General features: G+C 52.9%; 2 protein-coding genes across 2 annotated transcripts; one reads left to right on the plus strand and one right to left on the minus strand.

Annotated features, from left to right (window-relative positions):
- The first annotated feature begins 9,054 nt into the window (after positions 1 to 9,054).
- LOC131397970 (interferon lambda-3-like) lies at positions 9,055 to 10,684 on the plus strand. Its single transcript, XM_058531063.1, has 6 exons — positions 9,055 to 9,187; positions 9,349 to 9,524; positions 9,833 to 9,913; positions 10,171 to 10,314; positions 10,416 to 10,499; positions 10,586 to 10,684. Exons 1-6 carry the CDS (start codon positions 9,055 to 9,057, stop codon positions 10,682 to 10,684), a joined length of 717 nt encoding a protein of 238 aa, XP_058387046.1.
- A 13,781-nt stretch (positions 10,685 to 24,465) lies between these two features.
- Positions 24,466 to 25,889, minus strand: LOC131397971 (interferon lambda-4-like). The gene is made up of 4 exons (XM_058531064.1): positions 25,722 to 25,889; positions 25,033 to 25,293; positions 24,720 to 24,794; positions 24,466 to 24,564 (listed from the first exon to the last, which is right to left on the minus strand). The coding sequence occupies exons 1-4, from the start codon at positions 25,887 to 25,889 to the stop codon at positions 24,466 to 24,468; spliced, it is 603 nt and encodes a 200-aa protein (XP_058387047.1).
- Between the last annotated feature and the right edge of the window lie 57 nt (positions 25,890 to 25,946).

The raw sequence follows: 25,946 nt of genomic DNA on the forward strand, positions 1-25,946 counted from the left end.
CTCCGCTCCTGCAGGAGGAGGGACGTCAGCGAGGCCGCGGAGAAGGCCCGGAGCCCAAGCCCCTGCCTCTGGTTAGACGCGCAGAGGGACTGACGCTGGGAGCGCAGGCGCGGAGCACACGCAGGGGAGACAGGATGGGCCCAGACCCCTTCTCCCCCAGCCTCTCCCCTCACGCCTCACCTGCCCTGCGCCCTCGGGCCTCGTGCTGCAGCAGCGCCTGCCTTCCGCTGTCCCCTGGGTGGTGTGCAGAGTGGAGTCCACCTTCCACAGCGGTGCCTGCGCCCTCCGTGGTGGCTTTTATGAGCCCGGCTGAGAGAAGGGGAGCAGCCGGGCTTCCCCGTCCCGGTCAAGCTTTCCGAACGTCAGCGCTGCCCGCTGGCCCGTGGGTGCCGGCCAGGGTGTGAGGACTTTACCCGCCTGTGCAACAGTGCCTGCGGCGGCTCTGCCCAACTCTCTGGCCTGAGCCAACTGCCTGTCTGTTGTCTGGACATCTGTTCGTCTTTGCTGCCTGTGCTGGTCTCTCTTTGACCTCTAGGAATTAACTGAAACACACCTTTTCCTTCTCTTGGAAGCTCCAAGCTTGGCCGAGATCCCACACAAGTGTCTGCCCTCAGGGAGGACAGTCTGGGCTTCTAGTGCTCTCTCCATCCCTCTCTCTCCTCCTTCATCCTGTCTGTCTCCCCTGCCTTTCTATCTTTCTTTCTCTGCCTGAATATTCCCCCTTCTGGTCTCTCTGGCTTTTACTCACCTGGGTCTTTGACAAACTCCCTCTGGCTTCCTTGTCTGTTATTAAATGATATTTATTCCTTTACCCACTATAAAAGTATTGTTAGTTTGCTATTGAAAATTGGAATTACAGGCATGTTTTTCTCAGTCATTGTTTCTTATAAAACTAAATACGCACTGCAGTCAGCCCAGCAATTGCTTCCCGGACATTTATTTCCGAGAAATGAAAATGTATGTGACCCAGTAACATGAATGCAAATATTCACAGCAGCATTATTAGTATTAGCAAAACTAGAAAGCTCTCTAACCCTAGATCCTTAAGATGTTCTCGTAATTTTTTGTAAACGTTTTAGAGCTTTAAATTTTATATTTAGTGCGGGATCCATTTAGAGGTGATTGTTATTTTCAGTGCACAGCTTGAGTCGAGGCTGGTGTTTTGGCCTGTGAGTGTCCACGTGCTCCAGTACCATTTGTTGTAGAGGCTCGTTTCCTCCACTGAATTGCTCATCCGCGTGTGAGCACTTGTAAACACAAGCAGTGTCACACCGTGTGTATTGGTCAGCAATTTACTTTTTCACTCTATACTATGTCTTGAAGATTTTCCACGTCAGTGCAAATAGATCTACTTCATCCGTTTAACTGCTGCAGGTCTAGCTTAACCTGAGGTTCATGGACCACCCCTGCAGTAGGATTCAGGGGAAGATGAAGTTGCATGGGGAAAAGATGCATTTTTCTCTTCACTAACCTCTAACTGAAATGTAGCATTTCCTTCATTATGAGTGTGAGCAATAAACCACGATAGTGTGAACAGAGCCTACAACTTTGCACTAAAAGGAGCCACAGATATTTTCATCGCACGTTCCCGATGTGGCACATATCTTGAAATATCATTTACTCTCATTACTACCTCAAAAGTATAGTAGTTATTTAACCTATTGCTATATCTTGTTACTTACTGCATTAATAAAGAGGCATACATATCATTTATCACAAAATCGTTTTTATGCATTTGTAAAGTCATCATGATATTTTGTCATTTGTCATCTTGATATCTTCAACATTTCAGTGTAATCAGTTTTCCACATGGTCCTGTGTATTTAATATTATGCATTTAAAAACACATTTCGGGGGCCGGCCAGGTGGCGCAGCGGTAGGGTGTGAGCACTGCGCTTTGGCGGCCCAGGGTTCGCGGGTTTGGATCCCAGGCGCACACCGACTCATCGCTTGTCACGCCATGCTGTGGCGGCATCCCATATAAAGTAGAGGTAGATGGGCATGAATGTTAGCCCAGCGCCAATCTTCCTCAGCAAAAAAAAAAAAAAAAAAGAGGAGAATTGGCATCGGATGTTAGCTCAGGGCTAGTGTTCCTCACAAAAAAAAGAAAACACATTTCTGAAACAATAAGCAAATTACAGCAAAGTTGTAGGGTACAAGATTAATGAACAAAAATCAATTGCTTTCTTGTATAACAACAATGAACAACTTGAAATTGAAATTGAAATTGAAAACACCATTAGCACCCCCAAAAAATGAAACACTTAGGTACAAATCTAACAATATCAACACCATCTATATGAGGAAAACTACAGAACTCTGATGAAAGAATCAAAGGAAATCTAAAGACAGTTGTCCCATATTCATGGATAGGAAGACTCTATATTGTTCTTCCCAACTTCATCTATAGATTCCACGCCATCCAATCAAAGTCCCAGTGAGTTATTTTGTAGATGTTGACAAACTGACAGTTTATATAGAGATTCGAAAGACCCAGAGCAGCTAACACAATACGGAAGGAGAAGATCAAAGTCGGAGGACTGACACTACCCGACTTCAAGACTGTCTATGAAGTTACCGTCATCCAGACAGTGTGGTGTTGGTGAAAGAATAGACAAATCAATGGAACAGAATAGAGAGCCCAGGAAGAGACCCCACAGACATAGTCCACTGATCTTCCAGAAAGGACCAAAGGCAATTCTTTTTTTTTTTTTGTGAGGAAGACTGGCCCTGAGCTAACATCCGATGCCAATCTTCCTCTACTTTATATGTGATGCCACCGTGCATGCCCGGGATCCAGCCCTGCGAACCCTGGGCCCCCGAAGCGGAGTGTGCACACTTAACCACTGGGCCCAGGGGCCGGCCCAGCAAAGGCAATTCAATAGGGATAAGATAATCTTTTTAACAAGTGGTATTGAAATAACTGGACATTCACATGCAAAAAAATGAATCTAGACACAGACCTAACACATTTCAGGAAAACTAACTCAAAATGTATCATAGACCTAAATGTAAAGTGCAAAACTCTGAAAATCCTAGAATGTAGCATAGGAGAAAGTCCAGGGGACTTTGGGTTTTGTGATGTCTTTTACATATGCAGAAAGCACGATCCATGGAAGAAAATAATTGATGAGCTGGACTTCATTCAAATGAACAACTTGAGCTCCATGAAAGACATTGTTACAAGAGAATGAAAAAATTTCCCTGCCTCTCTCCTAACCTTCAGAGCCATGGCTTTAACAAAACACTGGAAATAACATCAGTGCCCACCCAGAGGGGATTGGTTATTAAATGATCCCATTAGATGGAAGACTCAATAGTGGCATATGTGGATGTCTTCCTTGCCCCTCCAGGTCCACTCTACCCACTTCTCCTCCCTGCTCTGGACCCAGGAGGCTGGCCTTTGGTCTCCCTCGGGTGCAGCCAGTGGGGAGCCCAGCAGTAGTGCCAGGGAGAGGGGAAGGAGAGGAAGGTCAGAGTATTTACTCCCCAGGCTTCCCCCCTGCGGGGCCATCACACCTGTCTGTTTCCTCCTCCTGTGTATGTGACTTTCTCCTCCTAGGCCAGGTAACCACTCCCTCCCCTGTCCCCTTCTTCAGGCCCAGGGAGGACAGGCGCTCTCCAGGGACCCCAAGGCCTTGTGATACTCCGAGTTCTTTCTCTTCACTACCAACTTCCTTTGTAAATACTCCTGGTATTAACCCACCTCAAATTATCCTAAATTGACTGGTCTGTTTCCTGCAGGGGCCCTAATGATACTGTATAATGAAAGACACGGGAAAATGCAAATGAGATAACAGTAGGACATAAAAAAGCAGGTACCAAACTGTATACAGGCTGGGTTACTTGGGGAGAAATTGTTCACAGAAAGAGAAGAAAAGGGGAGGAGGGAATTGCTACTACTTGATAAAAGAATTCCCTCCGGGCAGCGGGATTCAAGACTGACTTTATTCTCCAAGTTGTATGATATTGTACTGACTGAATATGTACAACGAATGTGTTACTTAGGCAATCAGAAAACATATGCACCAATAAATATGTGTAAAATTTCTACACACTGGAAGAATTGTTCCAGAGGTGGGGTGAGGGGAGAGGGATCTGGGTTGAAGTTATAGGTGTTTCCTTTCCTCCTTTATGTGTTTCTGTATGTTTCAAGTTTAATCCAATGAAGGGTAGTTTTATGCAGTGTAGTGTCTTTTTGAGGATTAAATGAGAAGATACGTATGTATTGATTACTTAGAGGAGGGCCTGGTATACAGTAAGCACTGTCTAAGGGCTGGTTATGACACTGGAACAGAGAGAAGGACACCAAGAATGATGAAAAGAAAGTGAGAGGATACTGAAAGGGAAAGAGACCAGAACTGGCAGCAGAGAGTTTGGCAGAGCCACCCTGGCCAGTGTCCCACAGGTGGGTAAAGTCCTCACACCCTGGCCGGCACCCACGGGCCGGCGGGCAGCGATGACGTTCGGAAAGCTTGACCGGGACGGGGAAGCGCCCGCCGGGCATGGAGATGCAGGGCCCTCTGCCGAGGGGCGCTTGCGTCCTGGGGTCCAGCAGGCGCAGGTCGTGTCTCCCGGTCCAGCTTCTGACCCCCAGATCTTCCCGGCCGCCCCGTCCTAAGCGCACAGGCGGCCTTTGTGCGGGTCACCAAAGGGCACCCCTCCAGGCGGACTCGGCTGCACGTCGGGGCGCAGGGCTCGGCAAGGCGAGCGCGGGCTGCATTTCAGCCGCGATCACGCCTCCGGAGAGCCCTGTGGTTCAGTCCACAACAAGCACCACCGCACCGGCCGCCGCCGTCCCCGTCCAGGGATCCCCAGGGCTGCAGGGGCCCTGGCGAGGAGGCCCGGCCTCACCCGACCCTGGTCCCGCAGGAGGAAGAGACGCTGAGCTGGAGGCCGCGCCTCTGCTCCTTGCGGCCCTCGGGGAGTCCGCGAGCCGACGGGGAGGCACGGGCCCGGGCGGCCCTCTCTCACTCCCGGTCCCCGCACTCGTGCGCGCGCCTCCGCCTCGTGGCCCGGGGCATCGCGGACGCCCAGGCCGTGCTGAGCAACCTGCGAGGTCCCGAGCGGGTCCCCGGCACCGGCCCGACCCTGGAGCTGCTGGCGGCCGCGGCCCGGGACGTGGCGGCCTGCGTGAGTGTCCCCTACCCCGGCCCCCGGCCTCCGCCCTCCCAGCCCCGCCTGCGCCCTGGGCCTCAGAGCGCGGCCGCCCGCAGTGCCCATCCCTCCCGCTGAGTCCAACACCCGGTCCACACCTGATTCGGTCCCCTCGGAGTCCCCCAGATCCGGGCTGTGGTCTGCGGCTGGGAGGGTCCCGGCGGAGGCAGAGGGAGACTCGGGTCTCCGCCCCCTTCATGTCCCTCCTGTTCCCCCTCCAGCTCGAGCTGGTCCGGCCAGGCTCCTGGAGGAAGTCCCTGCGGCCACCCAGGAGGCGTCCCAACGCACGGAGAGCTGAGTGGAGCCAGGGTGAAGCGGTTAGACTGCAGGGGGGACCGGGGAAGGTGGAGACGGGCTGGGAGCGGTGGTGGGAACGGGAGGACTGGACGGGGGTTTCTCGGGAAGACGATTCCTGACGGCCTCGCTCCGCCTCCTCCCCGGGTTCCAGGACTCGCCTCGGTGCCACGAAGCCACAGTCATCTTCACCCTCCTGCGCCTGCTCACGTGGGACCTGAGGCTGGTGGCGCACGCGGGGCCTTGTGTCTGATCCGCCGGGCTCCGCCGGGACCCGGGCTCTGCAGGAGGGGCGCTGCGGGCGCGGCCCTCGGTGGCCCCGGGGCGCCAGGCGGGTCTCCGCCAGGGGGCGCCGTGGCTCCGGAGACTCTGCTGCCATTGGCCGGACCCCCATCCGCCTGCCCTGGGGCGACAGGCGCGGGGACTGTTCCCAAGGTCCAGGACGAGTTCCCGGATGCGGCGATGTTTCCGTGGATGTGTTGCTCTAAGATCTTCCTGGGGCCAGATTGGCAGGACGAGAATTGAGATGAGAGTCTGCCTACTGGTCGCTCTCCCCCACGTACCATGGACCAGTTTCTCCGTCTGTGGGTACCAGAACCCCAAGAACCCTCTCCCAGGGCAGACCCCACCCCCGATTGAACCCTCAATGCCCTCTTTGACATTCTATGAAACTGTGACTCTTGGATCTCCCCAACGGGGAGGCCGTGTTCCCTGAGGGATTTGGTAGTGAGGGGGCCCAAAGTCCTTCATTCACTATAGTTTTTGGGATTCCGTTACTTATGTGTTTTTTTTTTTTAATTTGTGAAATTCCTGTGTGTACTTACTATTCTGTCTCCTGGTGTTACTGTATTGCCAGTTATTAAATATTCCTGCATTTGCACTGTTGTTGCCCTGTGATCATTTGGGGCGCACTCTTCAGTAAAATGTGCTGAGCCAGAAAAATCAGGTGACTTGAGTTTCAATTCTGACCCTGCCGCTTAATCATGCAGTAACCGCGGGCCAGTTACTTCTCTCTGAGCCTCAGTATCTCACTCATCCAGTGGCGTTATTATCCTTCCCTTCAAATGAGTAACGACATTGAAATAGTGTTTGTAAAGCTTCCAGATGAGGTCACAGTATAGTCTTAAGAAAGGGCCTCCATAGGGCCGGCTCCGTGGCTTAGCGGTTAAGTGGGCGCGCTCTGCTGCTGGCGGCCCGGGTTCGGATCCCGGGCGCGCACCGACGCACCGCTTCTCCGGCCATGCTGAGGCCGCGTCCCACATACAGCAACTGGAGGGATGTGCAGCTGTGGCATACAGCTATCTGCTGGGGCTTTGGGGGGAAAAAATAAATAAATAAAATCTTTAAAAAAAAAAAGAAATGGTCTCCATAAATGACCACACACATAAATATACAAACATTTGTACATTTTTCATTTGCCCAGATCTTGGGCTGCCAATCTTTGCTGCTAACTGCCTGCCTCTTTCGCGAGGTCACACAGCTCATGAGGGTCAGAGCCAGGTCTGAACTCCACAGCCTTTAGCTCCAGGGACCCTGCTCTCAACCACCTCACTGAACATTTTCTTTCTTTTCTTTCTTTCTTTCTTTCTTTCTTTCTTTCTTTCTTTCTTTCTTTCTTTCTTTCTTTCTTTCTTTCTTCCTTCCTTCCTTCCTTCCTTCCTTCCTTCCTTCCTTCCTTCCTTCCTTCCTGTGAGGGAGATCAGCCCTGAACTAACATCCATGCCAATCCTCCTCTTTTTGCTGAGAAAGACCAGCCCTGAGCTAACGTCTAATGCCAATCCTCCTACTTTTTATCCCGTTTTCTCCCCCAAAGCCCCAATAGATAGTTGTATGTCATAGTTGCACATCCTTCTAGTTGCTGTATGTGGGACGCGGCCTCAGCATGGCCGGAGAAGTGGTGCGTCGGTGCGCGCCCAGGATCCGAACCCGGGCCACCAGTAGCGGAGCGCTAGTACTTAAGCGCTAAGCCACGGGCCGGACCCTGAACTTTCTTTTTAAGAAAAATGAGGATGAAGGTTAGGAATTCTGAGATAATATGTCGCTTTTCAGAATTCTCCTTTGATGCAATGTCCCCTCCCCTGAGGTCAAGCCCTTGCAATTGACAGAAACTGCCCAAGGCGTTGGTGAGTGACTTGAGTACATCCCTGCTCTTGCTTCTGATACATTTTTATGTATCAGGGCTCAAAGATTTTCCCAACTAGGCACTTCTGTCCACTGCCTCCCTGGAACTAGGAATGAGGGAAAGAAGGGGTCAGGGTGGGGGTCAAGTGTCAAAAAGGACTCGGCACCTGCTGTCCAAGAAACTCATCACCCCCAGGCCTAGGAGATCTAGGGACACAGAGGCTGGAGGGCGCAGTGGTTACTGTCTAGCGTCAGAGAAAACTCGGTTAAAATCCTGCCCTCACCACTTGTCTGCTGTGTGACCTTGGGCGGGTGTCTTAACCTCTCTGAGTCCCTGCAGGTTACTCTGCATTTAAAATGTAGGCAAAGCACAGTATGTATGCCCTCGGTGCTACTGTGGGTAGTCAATTCCACATTGTGGCGGAGCCTCTGTGACACGTACACGCTCAACAAAAGGGGGGTGTTTTGTTTTCCATTTGCACTGACTGTTCCCTTTGCCTAATAGGCTCCCCCTCAGATCCTCACATGGCTCCCTCCCTCCCTTCCCTTAGGTCTTTGTTCCAGTGCATTCTCTCCCAGCAACTGGTTTCACGCAAACTCCCTCCTGCCCTCTGCTCTCATGCCTGTTTCCTTCTCTCATCTTCCATTCCCTGACGTAACACATACCACACACTTCACTTCCCCTTATGCTTTCTGTTACTCCTCTCTGGTCAAAAGCTCCATGAAGGACTGTTTTACGTATTTTTTTTCACTGCTCTATTCCTGTACCTTGCACAGTGCCTGACACAAAGTGGGGGCTGAATAAATACGAGTGGAATGAGTGAAGGCGTTGGCCACAAACCAGCTGGTTTCTTGAAGTCCTTGTCCTCACCCTGATTCCTTAGCAGAGCCTCCTAGACCCGGTCCTTCTGTGTCTGGACAACGAAAGAAGATGTTGGTGCCAGCTCCCCCCGCCCCGTTCATTTTTTGTGGGTACCAGGTGGGGGCAGGTGGGGAAGAGCTGGTCTCCTCTCTTAATTCTTGGGCGTTTTCCCTTTCTGACTCTCTACCACCCCAGCAGCCTTCCCCCCGGGTCCCCTCCCCCAAACAGTGTCCCTCTTGGAAATTCCAGATTCTTGGTGGCATCACTCCCTAGGGTGCCTTTTCCCTCCCCTCTCTGCCTTGGGGCGTCCTGCAGAAGGGCGAGTCTCTCTGCCCCCTCCCCAGCCCCGTCCTGGATCCAGCCCCGTCAGGGCACCGTGAACCCCTCGGGGGCTGCAGCAGCCGGCCCTGAGGCTTCGTCTTCGGAGCTCACCTTCCTGTAGGCGAGCACTGAGTCCTGTCAGTTTCCCTCTCGCCCAGTGCTCACCTGGCTCCGGGCCCCGCCCCGCTCTGGGCTTCCCCGGCCTGGGCCCCCCCTGGTGGTGGGTATCAACCTCAGGCTGTTTTCGCTTTTCCTACATCAGCCCAGATAGCCGGTCTGTCCAGGCTAAAAGCTGCACCATGGAGCTCAGGCAGGAGTTCCATCCCCGACGGAACTGGAAGTTCAGAGACAGACGGACAGAGCAGCGGGCTGAGATCCAGAAGAGGAGACTGAGGTCAGAGACACCAAACAAGACTGAAGGAGAGACCCCAGGTGACAACCTCAGAGCGGACACTTGGAGCCCCCATCTGCTGACGGAGCCCAGAGACCAAGGATGAAGCTGGGTGAGCCCCACGTCATTGTGCGTGACCCTCACCTCCCCAGCCCCTGAATTCTCGTCCATCCCCTCATCTTTCTGTCCTTCCGTAACACAGACGTGGCTGTGGGCTGCGTGCCGGTGCTGACGCTGATGACCACAGTGTTGACCAGGACAGGAGCAGTTTCCGTGCGCCTCAGGGCCCCCCCGGATGCACGGGGCTGCCACATGGCCCAGTACAAGTCCCTGTCCCCACGAGAGCTGCAGGCCTTCAGGAGGGCCAGGGATGCCTTTGTGAGTCTCCCCTCTGCCCCGCCTGCTGTGGGCTAACCTCCACCCTCCCTCTGTGGGTCACCCTGCTACACCTGGCTGAGGGTAGACCTGCCCCCTTCCTTCTGGGCTAAGCTCCACCCTTCCCACAGTGGGCTATCTCCCACTCTGGCTGCAGTGGGCTGACTCGTGTCCTCCCGCAGTGGAGGTGCCCCCACCATCCTTTAGCAAGCTAACCTCCCCTCCTCCATTGTCAGCCATCCCCCAGTCACACTGAGTGGTCTAACCTCCATCCCTCCTGCTGCTGGCTGACCTCTGCCCTTGCCCTCTAGGAAGAGTCCTTCTTGCCAAAGCATAACAGGAGCTGCGGCTCCCGCCCCTTCCCCAGGACCTGGCACCTGAAGCAGCTGCAGGTGAGAGGGGAGAGTCAGGCCCCCTGCCCTCACCGGGCGCCGCTCATCTGGCTCCTTAGGCGGCCCCCTCACCTTCTGCTTCTCACTGTCCCGCTCTGCTTGTCCCCCCGCAAGTCCCCCTGACCTCTGCCCTCACCTGGCCACAGTGGCTGTGCCCTCCCACCTGTCCCCTGACTTTCCTCGTCACCTGTCCCTTCCTCGGTCTCCTCACCTGTTCTCTCCCGTGCACTCTCACCTGTCTCTGTCCCCCTCCTCAGGTGTGGGAGCGCCCCGTGGCCTTGGAGGCGGAGCTGGCCCTGACTCTGAAGGTCCTGGGGACCATGGCTGACTCGTCCCTGGGGGACGTCCTGGACCAGCCCCTTCACACGCTGAGCCTCATCCACTCTCAACTCCAGGCCTGTGTGAGTGTTGGGGCGCCCAGGCCGTGTCTGTAGGCTCTGACCACCCACATGTCCCCCCGGTCCCAGGCCCTGCCTCACTGTCCCCCCTCCTCTGCCCACAGGTCCCCGCTCAGCCCACAGTGGGCCCCAGGCCCCGGGGCCGCCTCCACCACTGGCTGCACCGGCTCCACGAGGCCCCGAGGAAGGTGAGTGACCGGGGAGTGACCAGTGTCTGGGGGCAACTGGGAGCCCAGAGGATGGGCGGCCGCTGACCCATCCCTCCTCCCCACAGGAGTTCCGTGGCTGCCTCCAAGCCTCTGTCATGTTCAACCTCCTCCGCCTCCTCGCCCAGGACGTGAAATGTGTCGCCAGTGGAGACCTGTGTGTCTGACCCCCGAGACCCACCTGCAACTTGTCCCAGCATCTGAGATGTTGACGCATCAGCCACTTGTCTTAATTTATTGTCACCAAACCACTATTTATGTATTTATGATAGGTTTCTGAATTCTCAAACTCAGGCCCAATAAAATGTTTATTTTTATATTTTTTTTATAAAACCTGTGCAAATAAACAATGACGAAGGCATGCTCTCTGTGGTTGGGACCGTGTGTGTGCTTGTGTGGGTGTTTTCTTTTGCTGCCATAACAAATGATCACAAACTGAGCATCTCGGAACAAGACGCATTTGTTGTCTCCCGTTCTGCAGCTCAGGGATCCGGGGGGCTCGGCGAGTTCCTCTGCTAAGTGAGGGTCTCACGAGGCTGAGTCAGAGTGATGCCGGCTGGATCCTTCTCGGGAGGCCCTGCGAAGACTCCGCTTCCAAGCTCCTTCAAGTTGTTGGCGGAATTCTGTCCCTTGCAGTGGGAGACTGAGGTCCTCGTGTCCTTGCTGGCTGTGAGGGGCCGTCCTTAGCCCCTGGGGGCCTCTTTCTGGTCTTTGCACGTGGGACCCTACACCTCAGAGCCCGCCACAGTGTGTCAGACCCTTCTCACGCTCGGAATCCCTCTGACTTCTCCTTCTGCCCCGTATCTTTTCTGCCTCCAGCCCGAGAAAGTTCTCTGCTTTTAGGGACTCCTGTGTTCAGATTGGGCTCACCAGATAAACCAGGATAATCTCCCTAGTTTAAGTCCGTAAGCCCTAATTACATCCTCAGAGTCCCTTTGGCGTGTGGCAGAAGGTGGCATGGGCTCCAGGGATGGGGCTGGGCGTCTCTGGGGGCCATTACTCAGCCTACCACGGTCTGTGTGTGATTGTGTGTGGGCGCGTGTGGTCCCTCTGAGGGTGAGTGGGTCGCTTAGAGTACATTCTGCTCTACGTAGAGTAACGTAAACTAAAAATGTCTTCATAAGAAGAACACGTATCACCGCACGTGGTGAGAGTCTGGCACAGCAGGGCCCAGTTAAAGCCGGGCTGTCCGGTGTGGTCCACAGGCCACGTGTAGCTGTTGAGCCCTTGGTATGTGGTTGGCACGAGCTGAGCTGTGCTCTGAGTACAAAATAGACTCCAGAATTTGAAGAAGTTTTATTATAAAACCTTTTTTTCAGATGCTGTCTGCCAAATGTCTCCACTATAAAGTTACTATTTTTCTCTTTGTTACAAATATGTGGAGAAACTTTGAGACTGTGTAAATACCTACTCTCAAACTCTGACCCCTTCCTTTTAGCATCTAAGGATGGTGTTTGCCTGACTGTTAATATCATGTCAATTACTGAATAGTGAGTCTCTAATTTCATCATTCTTTCTACATTTATTCGTTGACAGTCGACCTGTAGGAAGAGCTTTTCACCCCTCCCTTGTGTATGTATTCACCAACTGATTTATACCAACATGGACTTAGGAATTCTCATTTTATTCAATGGATTGTCATTCTTTACTGTTGTTTATTTTGATGCTCAAGTTCCCAGAGGAGGCCAATGGGAACCCTTTCAAGGGGGCTCCCACGTCCTCTTAATATGTCTCCATCAATCTTGGAGCACTTCCTTGCTTTCTGGAATAAGATTTCCAGGCTCATCTTGTCATCTTCCTGCCCCATTTCTGTCAGCAGCCATTTCCCCAAGGAGCTCTGGTTTGTTTTGGTGGAGAACAGTATTTAGAAACCAAGATCTGGGAGCTAGATGGGCTGATTGCTACAAGGATCAGCTTCTCTACTGTCTCAGTGCACAGGGCTAGGAAATAGATGTATGTGTGTACAGAATTTTTATTTACTGTAAAAAAAGTAAAATCTCACTAATATTTTTTATATTGAGTAAATGTTGGAGTGATATTTTGGATATATTGGGTCAAATAAAGCATATTTAAAATTAATTTCATATATTTCTTTTCTTTTTTTTTCTTTTTGAGGAAGGTTGTCCCTGAGCTAACATCTGTTGTCAATCTTCCTCCTTTTTTCCTTTTTTCTCCCCAAAGCCCCAGTAGATAGTTGTATGTCGTAGTTGTGCATCCTTCTAGTTCTTCTACGTGGGATGCCACCTCAGCATGGCTTGATGAGCAGTGCGTAGGTCGGCGCCCAGGATCCAAACCGGCAAATCCTGGGCCACTGAAGCGCAATGCACAAACTTAACCGCTATGCCGCAGGGCCAGTGCCTCTTTTCCCTTTTTAATGGTGGCTACTAGAAGACTTAAAATTACAAATGTGGCTCACATAATATTTATACTGAACAGTACTGGTTTAGAGGCCATGATGTCATAGCGGATCCAGGCTCTTTCCATCTGGCTGCTCCTCTATCCTCACTATATCAGTACTGTCTCCCCACTAGATCATAAGACGGCTGCTGCTGCTCCAGCCATCACACAATCACATAATTGTCTACAAGCAGGAATGACAGGGACTCCAGCTAGTTATCTCTAAATACATCCTCCCTTCTTCCTTTACTAAGAGAACCCCTGAATTGTAAAAGTGTTCAAGATTAGTCTAATAAGACAACATTTTTCAGCCTTCCCTGGACCTACAGCACTAAGTTCTGGCCAATGCACATGAGTGAAAGTGATCTGAGCCCCTTATGAGCTGTTCCTTTAAAGGAAATGGCAATGCCCTCCTCATCTCCTTCCTCTGTTCTTGCTGAATGACGGAAATGAGAGCAGCCGTCTTACATTCCCTTCAATTTTCCAGGATATTTTCAGTGGATATAGAATTCTGTATTGACAGCTTTCTTTTCTCTTTCAGTACATTCAAGATCCAGGGTAATTTCTATGGAGACTCATCCTCCCTCTTCTGGGGCTCCCTCCATATCGGGATTTCCCCTCTCAGTTCCCAACTGCTCTGGCAGCCCCCAAACTCTGGTGTCTGACACCTCAAGTCAATAACTGTTCCTGCAGGAGTTCAAGGCGTCCCTTGCCACATGGACGGAGGTGTGTCCCCAGAGGAAAAGCCGTGTGAACTCCGGTCTCACACAGTGCGTTCTGTTCTTTAGAAGCTTACCGGTCTCCGCCTGCTTCCGGCTGCTCTCCAGTGCCTTCAGTTAGCTGTTTTTCTTAAAAATATTAGCCAGAGCTGGTAACTGTCACCCATTGGCAGTTGGTCATGCCCTCTCACCTGTCCCCGTCTCACCTGTCTCCCTTTCCGGGTCTCTCAGGGGAGTGACTGTCACGTGGGGTCTCATCCGCGGCTGCAGTCAGGCGTCAGCTGGGACATGATTGATCCGAGGCTGGCCCGGGCTGGAGGTCACCGACAGCTCACTCACACGGCCGGAGCTCAGCTGGGGTGTTGACCAGAGCACCTACAAGCGGCTTCTCCACGTGACTCGGTCTTTTCACCGCCTGCAGCCCTAAGTAGTTGAACGTCTTCCGTGGGGGCTGGCTGCCCTCAGAGCAGTGTTTCAGGGACAGGAAGTCACAGCTGAAGGCTGGTTAAGGGCTATGCCCAGAAGTGACACTGTGTGCTATGTTCCCAGCAGTCACGGCCCCCACCCAGATTCAAGGGGTGGTGAAAACTAAAGCTGGCTCGTGATGGCGGAGTGGCAATGTCACATTGCAGTAGAGCTTGTGGGATGGAGATATTGCAGGGACCGTCGCTGGAAGGTACAATTAGGCCACAATAGACAGATCTATTTCCCTCCACACAACACTCTAAGTGTGCATGACACTGTGTGAGTGAATGTGTTCACCCGGGGTCCATGACTGGGGGTTCCCAGAGGAGTCCCCAGATCCTGACACCTCCAGAGGCTTTGCCTAAGTCCAGTGCTGGGGACAGGGGACCAATGAGTGTCCCTCTCTGTGGGACATGCAGGAGAACGGATCAAATCTACCAACACACACACATTTGGTGTTCTTTTTATTGTCAATCGACAAAATACACAAGAAATATGATAACATGAAATATGATAGCATGATACATGATACATGATAACAACACAAGGAGAACCATCCTGTCCTATAACAATAGCAAAAAGTTAGTGAAAGATCTCAGTGGATCTGGTCATATTCTAAGTACTGCCCCAGGGTAACTCCTTGAATTCACACAAGAGCCCTATGATGTAGGTACTATTATCAGCTCACATTTTAAGGACAGGAGAAATGAGGAATAGAGTGGTAAATCGCCCACCCAGTGTCACACAGCTAATAAGTTAGGATTGGAAACAAATTATTCTTGGCGTCAGAGTCCATACTCTTAAAGACCATAATACATGGACTCTAAAAGAAAACAGATAACAAAGATAAGTGTGAAAAGGAAGATTTTTGATAACCGTGCGATTTGACCTGTTCCCAATAAAACAGACCCTGCAATGGACAGATGTTGCTGGGGTGATTGGAGCAAGTGCCCATTTCCTGTTCTTCAGCACTATTGCTCACCAGATCCCGTGGTTTCTCCACAGCCTGGAACATTACCAACTCCTGTCCAGTCTCTCCCCGGAATTATGAACGAGGGTAGAAGGGAGTGAGGGTAGGGGTCCATGGAGTGGAAGAAAGAGAGGCCATATCAAAACAAAAAGACTTTAACTTTAAATACCATTTCCAAAAGTAACCAAATGCTCATAGTTTTCCTACGTTTTTCCCTGCTCTCTTGATGAAAAATTGGCAAAAGAAATAAATCCATCACTTCCATATTTAATTTACATGGTTTATGTAGTCATGATAGTTTTAGTAAATTTCTTATAGTTAGAGACTTCTCTGCTTTATGACTTTGTGGTTTAATGGGGAGCGTGACCGTGTGCTCTCCCCATCGAGTTCCTGATATTTCGTCAGCCCACACCAGCCACTTCCAGGCTGGTGATAATGTGGAAGAGAGAAAGAGGGGAGCATCTTGGAGAAAAGAAATGGGGAGAGAGACCCCAGGGAGCTGAACCTGACTTGCCATAACACTTGTCTTAGATTGAGTTTCCTGGGAACAGATTATGAGATGAGAACTTCCACGCAGAAGTTCTACTGGGGCAGACTCTTGGGAGACAGACTCTAAGGGAGTGTGCAGGCAGGATGGGGTAGAGGGAGACACTACCCCACAACACAACAGAAAACAAGGTCTCCACTTATCCTGCAGGGAGCTCTGGAGCTGGGCGGGTCCTTCGGAGTTGTTCCAAACTGACACAAAGGCCTTTGCACCTCCACATGGGTCAGTTACTGCTGTGGGCGTTCCTCTGGATTTGAGGCATGAAAATGGGACAGGCGGTTCCCTGTGGATCAGGGAAATTCCCATGGAGGGACAGGGCTGTGTGCTCTCAGCGGCTTGGCTCTGATCCCCACAGTATCCACTACAGTCCCCCCCTTGCACAGCTCTGATCACTGGCTGGATCTGGGAACGGCTTTTCCAGGATTCTGCTTGGTCTGATCTTCTGGAGGAACCTACAGAAGAAGGGTTAGGAGGATGACCTACATCCCACTTCTGCAGCTGGTCACAGGGAAGTGACTGGTACTCACTATTCCCCTCTCCACCACACATTCTAGATTCCCTTTACCCTACTTCTGCGGGATTAGGTGCTTACCTGAGGAGATGACCCAAACCCTTATCCCTGAGTGGTCTGAGGCCATTGTGACCATGACCTTCTCAGGCTATGGCTGCTCTCTACCTGTTCATTTTTTTCACTACGTCTGGTCAAGAGAGTAACTGAAGATGCCCCAGTGGATCACCTGAGTGCTAAACGTGTTCTTCCTGCCCCCACTGTGCGGCAGATCCCTACCTCCTCCTGACAGCAGGGTCAATTACCCCTCTCAAGATGTCAACTCCTCCTCTTGTTTGTTGCTCTCTTGGCAGAAGGGCAGTGATTGGGTGACAGCCAGAGCTTCATGTTCAGTGGGATTTGTGCTGTCTTCCAGGTGGAAAGGATTCCTCTCTGGGAACCAGGGCCTCTGAATCTGCAGAGCCTAAACTTCTTCCGGTAGGAAGCACCGATTTCTAAGGTGGGTCAGTGGGAAGCATGCCATTTTCACATTCACTCCTGGTTCCCAGACTCCTTTTTCTACCTACTTGGGACCCAACACCATATAGCGACAGTTGATTTAAGGTGGATGCTACATACCCAGTGATGGTCCTCTATCCTTGCTGAGTTTCAATGCCAAGCATGGCCTAACCTGCATCTATAATAGGCCATTTCTCTGATCGATTAGGCCAGAAGCTTCTGGGTAATGGGGTGTGTAATGGCACCTGTGGATCCCATGGTCCTCTGCCATGCTGCACTTCCCTTACACTAAAATCCCTTCCTCCATGGTGATGTTACACAGGATCCTTTGTTGGTGGACCAGAGTTCTGAAATCCCTCAGATGATAGTTCTGGCTGAGGCCTTGAGGTCAGGAAAGGCAAACCCATGGCTGGGCTATCCCAGTCTAGTTAGATCACTGCCCCATCCAGGGTGGAAGGGATCCAATGCGGTCAACTGGCCACCAAGCAGCAGGTCGTCTTCTCAGGGCTGGCGCTTCTGGCGGGCAAGCTTGACACTCTGCTGTGGCAGCAGCTAGGTCAGCTTTGGTGAACGGGAGCTCGTGCTCTTGGGCCCCATGCCCGGCCTCCATCCTGACACTATGGCTGCTCCATTCCTGTGGCCGGGGTGCCAGAGCTGGGGAGGCTGATGATAGAGGCTGAGCTCAACTGGCCACGTCATTATTTCTCCTTGGTTGATTAATGTCACTTCAGCAGTTGATGCTCTCTGGTGGCCATTGACATGCAAAAACATCTCCATACTGTGTGTCCACCCACACGTGTCCATCCATATACCTCTATCCCAAATGTCCTCGTCTGTGATCATCTCATCTTTTTCAGGTTAATTCCAGGCTGCTGACCAAGCATCAGGGTGATCCGCCACTGCTCATAAGTTCATGCATAGTCACCTTGGGCTGCTTCCCTTTCCACACAGTAGACCATCAGCTTCATCACCTGCAGCTCTGCTCGTTGGGAAGATTTCCTCTCAGCACCGTGTTTCAGGGCCAGCCTTGAACTGGGCCGTAGTGAAATGAAAGTCCATTTTCTTCTTATTCCCACATACTGGGCCAACCCATGGACCAACCTGAGCCTCTTTCTTTCATCATCAGCCTGTCATAAAGGGCCCCCTGCCATGTGGCCGTGAGTGTGAACAGAGGAACAGGCACTGATGCAACAGTGACGGATGACATGGAGCTGGACCCCCGTGCATGAAGCTGACTTGTCCTCTGGCCCTGCCTGTGCCCAATCCTAGAGGCACCTCTTCCGTCTTACAGAGAATGGGTGCTTGGCTCACCTGGCCTTACGATTTGCTGGGTGAGACAGCTCGTATTGGTCACTTGATGTCTCGTGGTCCTGTGGCTTCTCTCCTCCGTGACCCAGCAGCGCACCAAGCACTGCTTTGTGAATGGTGTGTGCTTTGCTGTGGATGCCCTGTCCTTGCTCCAGAAGCCTGGTGGGCTGCATTGTGATTCTCCTGCTGAGGTTTGCGTAAACCCCACAAGGGGTGTTTCCTTGCCACAGATGCCTCTAGTTCCACAGGGTCTATTAGATCATGCGCTTCAAGCGACAGAGCTGCTCGCACCACAGCCTGGACCCGCTGCAGAGTTCCTTCTGTTCTGCCCCCGTTCAGAGCTCACACCTTCCCATGTTTGTGGCTTGGAGCTTTATTCCCAAGTGTGGGATATGCTGTCTGCTGAAGCCGAAGATGCCTAACAGGCCTTGTGCCTTTTTTTCGTGGTGGGAAGTGTGAGTTACGATAAGTTTCTTTTGGAGGGGGTGTCCTGACATACCCCAGACCACTGGACCCCTAAAAACTTCACTCATGTTGCAGGTGCCTAAATCTTGAAGATTCTCTCTCTCACCCTCTGGAGCATGTCTTCCAAAGTACTTGTCCCTTCTTCCTCATACCATCTGAGTAACATGTGCCACTGAAGTGTGAGCCCATGTAAAGATCTGTGCCAGGTCCAGATGGTCCAGGGCCTTGCAGTTGATGTTACGACAGAGGCCAGATGCTAACACATCCCTGGGGCCGGATTCTGAGTGTGCCTATTGGCCAGCCTAAGGAAATGTGAACCGCTTCTGCTTCTCCTCTCTGGTGGGGACAGAAAGATCGCACTTGCCAGGTCGACGGCCACATATCAGAGAGTGAGCCTGCGTGAACCCTCTCTAGCAAAGAGACCATGTCCCGCACAGCAGCTGCATTTGGGCTACGACTTGGTTCAGTTTGCACGTCTGCTGTCCTCCACCCTGATCCATATGGTGTTTGAAGGGTCAGACAGGTGAACTAAACGGGGATGTGACAGGGACCACCACTCTTACATCCTTCATGTCTTGGAGGATGGCGTTAATTCTGCCGTAACCTCTGGGATGTGATGATTTGTTTTTAATTATGATGGCCAGGCCGGGAAGGGACCAGTTTCAGAAGCTTCTCCTTGGCCTTTTCCCATTATAACAGCTCTGTGAGCCAGACCTGGGTCTGGACTCCATTTCTTCCCTGCCACCATACGCCTCCACGCTAACAGAAGGGCCAGGATGGCGCTCCGGGTCCCCAGCATCAACACTGATCCAGACCCCGTGTTCACCAGTTATCAGAAGCTCTGAGTCCTCACCTGTCACCAGTGTGCTGTTTGTACCCAAGGAAACTGCCACTGCAATGGTTTGCCAGTAGATGTTTCACAACTGGCTCTCTGAGAAGAAAAGTTCTGATTTGCAGCATTTTCCAATTTCTCTGGTGCAGATACAACCACGGTGGCTGATGTCAAGCTGCCAACATGACGTCCCTGAGCACGGAAGTCAGAAGAGATTGCGGCAGGACGTCGTTATAGAGTATTTCTATAAGGATGTAATAGACATAATGTTTTCTTTCTTGGCTGTCATGACAAAGTACCACAAACTGGGTGACTCAAAACAATAGACGTTGATTGTCTCACAGTTCTGGAGGCGAGAAGTCCAAAATCCACGTATCAGCAGACATGTGGATTCCCTCTGAAACCTGTAGGGGAGAACCCTTCCTTGCCTTTTCCAGCTTCCAGGGTTCGCCGGCAATCCCTGGCGGTCCTTGGCTGCATCGCTGCAGTCCCTGTCTCATTGTCACACGGCTGGCTTCTCTTTGCATGTCTCTCCCTTTGTGTGCCTTCCTCCTCTTTCATAAGCACACCAGTCATGTTGGATTAGGGCCCACACTAATGACCTCATCTTACCCAATGACATCTCCAATGACCATATTTCCAAATAAAGTCACAGTCTGAGGACTAGGGGTTAGGACTTCAACACATCTTTTGGGGAGACCCAATTCAACCCATAAATAAATAATAGGAAAATGTGATAAAATAATCAGGAAGTGATTTATGAGTATTTATTACTTTTGTTTTAATAGAATTTTTAATTGTGAGTTTTAATTAAAGCAGACATTTCTTGATGAGGACTGGGGTCCCAGGGCAGTTGGACACCCTCTCCTGGGGGATGCCCTGAGTAACGTCCCACCTCACAGTAATTGTTGGTTATTTCTTATTTCATTAATCATATATTTCTGACATCCCCAGAGTCCAGGCTTTGCTCCTTGATCCTGGAATCCACGTGGCCACCATCCCAGCCCTGTTAGGGCTCCAAGGCCACTTGAACAAGAACCCACACACTCCGTAAATGTCGTGTGCAAAGTGTGTAGGAAGAAAAGCAACAGAGACTTCCTGGTGGGCCCATGGAGGCCTCTCCCAGGACAAGATGATCCAGCCAGATCTTAAAGGATGAAGAGGAACATCTGCAGCTCTGAAAGGACAAGGGCGGGTCTGTCTCATCACTGTAGCTCCAGTGACCAGCGCAGCGACAGACACAAAGTGGTAAATATCTACGTGAAAGAACCATGCTATTTTGGAGTGAGGCCCTCTGTTTCCACACAGAAAGTAAGCCTGTGTCAGGTCACCAGGATGCTTTGCCCACAAGTAACTGAAATCTCTGTCTCAGTGGGGCTTCAGCATTAAGGACAATGCATTTTGTCACAATGAAGGAGTCTAAATGGAGGTGGCTCTGGAGCGTGGAGAGTACATTTTAGAAGATCGAGGACATACAGAGCGTCCACCCATCTCTCTGATCTGCTCCTCTTAGAGGGTTGGCTTGTTCTCAGACCCTCATGGTCCCAAGATGGCTGCTGAAGTTCCAGGCATCATGTGGAGAGACACAGCAACATCCAGGGTAAGGAGGGGATGAAAGGATCCCCTTCTGTCTCCCAGTAACATTCAGGAAACCTGTCTTGAATATGGTGGGTTGGTGCTCAACATCTATTTCAACTACCTTCTTCTCTGCCTTTCTGCCTGTGGGGGCTGGAAAGCTAGAAACTTCATTTCCCAGACTCCCCTGCAGTTCGGGTCAGCCCTACATTTGGGCTCTTCCAATCAGATGCGCTCACATGAGATTTGAATGGTGGCCGTGGGTGGAGGCCATGCTTCTGCTGACTCCAGCAGAGACGTGGTGGGAGGGTCTGCTCTTCTGTGTGGTCTTGCCGGTCATAGCAGTTTCCTACAGCAGTTGTCCCAGCATTGTGACAGAGTCCTGGTTGTGTCGCCTTCCTGATCGTGGCAGTGGAAGCCCGTTCCTAACTGAGCAGTCAAGCTCCTGGTCCTAGAAAGGAAGTGGGCCCTGGGAAAGCCCAAGGTGATGGTTTGGCTCCTCAAGTTGGACCTGAATGGTCACATAGAATCTATTTGTTCAACCTTCCTGACACTTCTGTAAGACACTTAACACCCTGTAAGAAATCCCATTCTGCAAAAAGTAACTAGAACAGGTCCCAGTCTCTGTAATGAACTGTGCAAGTTTGCTATGGCTACTGTAACAAATTACCAGAAACTTTGTGGCATCAATCAACAGAAATTTATTCTCCAGGTTCTGGAGGCTAGAAGTCCAAATCAGTATCGCTGGGCCGAAATCAACCTGTGAGCAGGGCCATGCTCCCTCCAGAGGCTCTGGGAGAGTCTGGTCCGGGTCTCTTCCAGCTCCTGGTGGCTGCTAGCACTCCTTGCCTTAAGGCTGCATCACTCCCATCTCTGCCTCCGTGGTCACACTGCCTGCTCCCCTTCTCTGTATGTGACCCCCCTTTGTCTCTCTCTGATGATGATGCTTGCCAAGAAATTTGGGGCCCACCCTCATAATCCAGGATACTCTCATCTCACAATCCTTAATCACATCTGCATAGACCTATTAACCAGATAAATTCACATTTGCAGGTTCCACGGATGAAGACATGGATTTCCTTGGGAGAGCCATTTTTCAGCCTACCCTATGAAACAACATAAACACTTTCTTGCAGCACTCGCCTCCCCCCAGGCCAAATGCCCTCCTCATGGATCGGAACTGGATCACTGTGGACATGCCCTCTCTTTCCCTCTGGACTCACTCTCCGCTCTGCTCTAGATCCGGGAATCTGGATCACATCACGGGACTCCCTGCCTTCTGTCTTCCAGCTAGGCCAGCAAAGGGAGGAGTTAGCAGGAAATTGGAGGGGGGAGGAGAGAGCAGTTGGATATTAACTCTCCTGTCTCCTTCCCTGCTGGGATGTGGGCTGGCAGCAGGGGTGTTCCAGAGTCTCCCTAAGGGGACTGATGACCACTCCTGCTATGTCCCTCTGGTTTAGGAATGGAGATGGTTCTGGCTGGGGTGTTTCCCTCTGTAGGCTTCCCTGAACCACATCCCCATCTGTGCACTGCTGCTTAAATGAACCCTGACCCCACTGGCAGTGACCTTGGTCTCCTGCAGGGATCCTAGCTGATACAGTCACAGAGTCCTGCCCACACGAATCCCCACAAGAGCAGTGGGAATCCTGGGATCGGTTCAGTCAATCAGGATTCACCCAGAACAACGTGGGGGTGGGGCTCTGCCTAAAAGAACGGACATGAGAGACTTTTGTGGGGCTGGCAGCAACGGTGTCTCCTTCATCCCTCTTAGAGACAGGGCCCCAGAATGAAGCTTCCTCTCCTATGTGACAGTTCACACGTTAGAGGTGTCTTTAAATGACGGACACTTGACTGAATCTCGAGTCCTCACTCGTGCAGGCACTGTGCCTCAGCACCTGACAGGATTTAACACATGTCACTCACACCACTACCCGATGGGGAGGGTACTGTAACTATTTCACAGATTGGAAACCAAAAGTGTAAGTGACTGGCCCAAGGTCACACAGTCACTCAGTGAGCAGAGGTGGGGATTCTAGGAGCTCTCTGACCTCAGAGCTCACATTTTAACCACGACAACCATACTGTCTCCTTTATCAGACTGAGGATATTCCTACCTATCAGGTGAGGTATTAATTGCTTTGCATATATTGTTTCTAATCCACAAAAACCCTCTTTTTTTTTTTTAAAGATTTATTTATTTATTTTTCCCCTCAAAGCCCCAGTAGATAGTTGTATGTCATAGCTGCACATCCTTCTAGTTGCTGTATGTGGGACAAGGCATCAGCATGGCCGGAGAAGAGGTGCGTCGGTGCACGCCCGGGATCCGAACCCGGGCAGCCAGCAGCGGAGCGCACGCACTTAACCGCTAAGCCATGGGGCCGGCCCCACAAAAACCCTCTTTCTATGAATGCATATTGGCATCTTCTCTGCCCCACTGAGGTCTAACTCGCCATCATCTCACACAGAAGCCCTCATCCACCCTCAGGCATCCAGTCGCTCTCCTCCCAGGAGGCCTGAACTCTTGGAAACATACATGGGAGAATTTGCTTAAAACCCTGCAATGACCCCCAGTGTATCCTCCTGGAGAATCCAAGTGCTGTAAAGATCTCACAGGCACCATCGGACCTGGCCCCCGTGGCCCTGTCTAACCCAGCTCCCAGCCCCCCTCTGAGAGTCTGGACTCCAGCACACGGGCCTCCTTTCTGTTCCTCAAACTTTAGTGACGGCTCCCTCCCCAGTGGGAAGCTCCCTGAGTAGAGGGGCCTGTGGCTCTGTATCCCCAACACCTGGCAAATAACAGGCAACCAGAAAATACCGTCCACATAGAAGGAACGGATGACTGAACGGATGGAGGGACGGAGGGTTGAAGAAATGAAGCTTTCAAAGGGCAGTATCGCTAAGTTATTTTCGGATGATGAAACTAAAGGCCAGAAAAGGCAAGTCTGTTACTAAAAGGCACTCGGCACATGAGTGTCCCATGTGGGTGTGGAATTCAGGTCTGAGTTCAAAGCTGAGCTTCCTCCACTTCACATGACCTCAGAAGGATTGCTCACACAAGTAAGTGTAACACCACTTAATAAATGAAAATCGATTAACATGAGGAGACACAGAATAACACCACAGATACACAGGGCTTACAACCTTGAGGACACGTAAAGAACAGGATCCAAAAAGATTACAATAACCGGGAATTTTGACATCCGTGATCCCCAACTCCCTGAGAATGAGAGCTGCTCAAAGGGGAGATCTAAGAGTTAGATACAGAGAATCCCAAAGGAGGCGTGGAGGGTTCCCGTCAGAGGTCCAGCCCTGAGACGGTCAGAGGAACCCAGGCAACGACAGAAGGAAGACTGGCCCAGGGTCATGTGGGGGTCAGTGGCCAAAGCGGACCCAGGACTCCAGTGTCTTCTCCACTGACCCTGGAAGATCTGAGGGCGACACATCCACGGAAACATCGCCGCATCCGGGAACTCGTCCTGGTCCTTGGGAACAGTCCCCGCGCCTGTCGCCCCAGCGCAGGCGGATGGGGGTCCGGCCAATGGCAGCAGAGTCTCCGGAGCCACGGCGCCCCCTGGCGGAGACCCGCCTGGCGCCCCGGGGCCACCGAGGGCCGCGCCCGCAGCCCCCCTCTTGCAGAGCCCGGGTCCCGGTGGAGCCCGGCGGATCAGACACAAGGCCCCGCGTGCGCCACGAGCCTCAGGTCCCACGTGAGCAGGCGCAGGAGGGTGAAGATGACGGTGGCTTCGTGGCACCGAGGCGAGTCCTGGAACCCGGGGAGGAGGCGGAGCGAGGCCGAGTCAGGAATCTTCTCCCCAAGAAACCCCGTGCAGTCCTCCCGTTCCCACCACCACTCCCAGCCCGTCTCCACCTTCCCCGGTCCCCCCTGCAGTCTAACCGCTTCACCCCGGCTCCACTCACAGCTCTCCGTGCTTTGGGACGCCTCCTGGGTGGCCGCAGGGACTTCCTCCAGGAGCCTGGCCGGACCAGCTCGAGCTGGAGGGGGAACAGGAGGGACATGGAGGGGGCGGAGACCCGAGTCTCCCTCTGCCTCCGCCGGGACCCTCCCAGCCGCAGATCACAGCCCAGATCTGGGGGACTCCGAGGGGACCGAATCAGGTGTGGACCGGGTGTTGGGCTCAGCGGCAGGGATGGGCACAGCGGGCGGCCGCGCTCTGAGGCCCAGGGCGCAGGCGGGGCTGGGAGGGCGGAGGCCGGGGTAGGGGACACTCACGCAGGCCGCCACGTCCCGGGCCGCGGCCGCCAGCAGCTCCAGGGTCGGGCCGGTGCCGGGGACCCGCTCGGGACCTCGCAGGCTGCTCAGCACGGCCTGGGCGTCCGCGATGCCCCGGGCCACGAGGCGGAGGCGCGCGCACGACTGTGGGGACCTGGAGTGAGAGAGGGCCGCCCGGGCCCGTGCCTCCCCGCCGGCTCGCGGACTCCCCGAGGGCCGCAAGGAGCAGCGGCGCGGCCTCCAGCTCAGCGTCTCTTCCTCCTACGGGACCAGGGTCGGGTGAGGCCAGGCCTCCTCGCCAGGGCCCCTGAAGGGCTGGGACGTCGGGGATCCCTGGACGGGGACGGGGACGGCGGCGGCCGGTGCGGTGGTGCTTGTTGTGGACTGAACCACAGGGCTCTCCGGAGGCGTGATCGCGGCTGAAATGCAGCCCGCGCTCGCCTTGCCGAGCCCTGCGCCCCGACGTGCAGCCGAGTCCGCCTGGAGGGGCGCCCTTTGATGACCCGCACAAAGGCCACCTGTGTGCTTAGGACGGGGCGGCCGGGAAGATCTCGGGGTCAGAAGCTGGACCCGGAGACACGACCTGCGCCTGCTGGACGCCAGGACGCAAGCGCCCCTCGGCAGAGGGCCCTGCGTCTCCGCGCCCGGCGGGCCCAGGGTCCGGGGCGGAGGGTCTGCGCGTCACTCACGTAGCGGTCCCTCAGCGCCTTGACCGCCGCCAGCGCCCCGGGGTCCAGCGAGCGGTAGTGCGACAGGAGGCAGCGCCGGGGCGCCGCCGCGCGGGGGTCCGCCGCCACGCCCACCGTCACCAAGACCCACAGCCCCGCGGACACCGCCGCTGCACCACTCCGCCCCATCTCCGCTCCTGCAGGAGGAGGGACGTCAGCGAGGCCGCGGAGAAGGCCCGGAGCCCA

The sequence above is a fragment of the Diceros bicornis genome, chromosome 34 (assembly GCF_020826845.1).
Source record: "Diceros bicornis minor isolate mBicDic1 chromosome 34, mDicBic1.mat.cur, whole genome shotgun sequence".
NCBI lineage: Eukaryota > Metazoa > Chordata > Mammalia > Perissodactyla > Rhinocerotidae > Diceros > Diceros bicornis.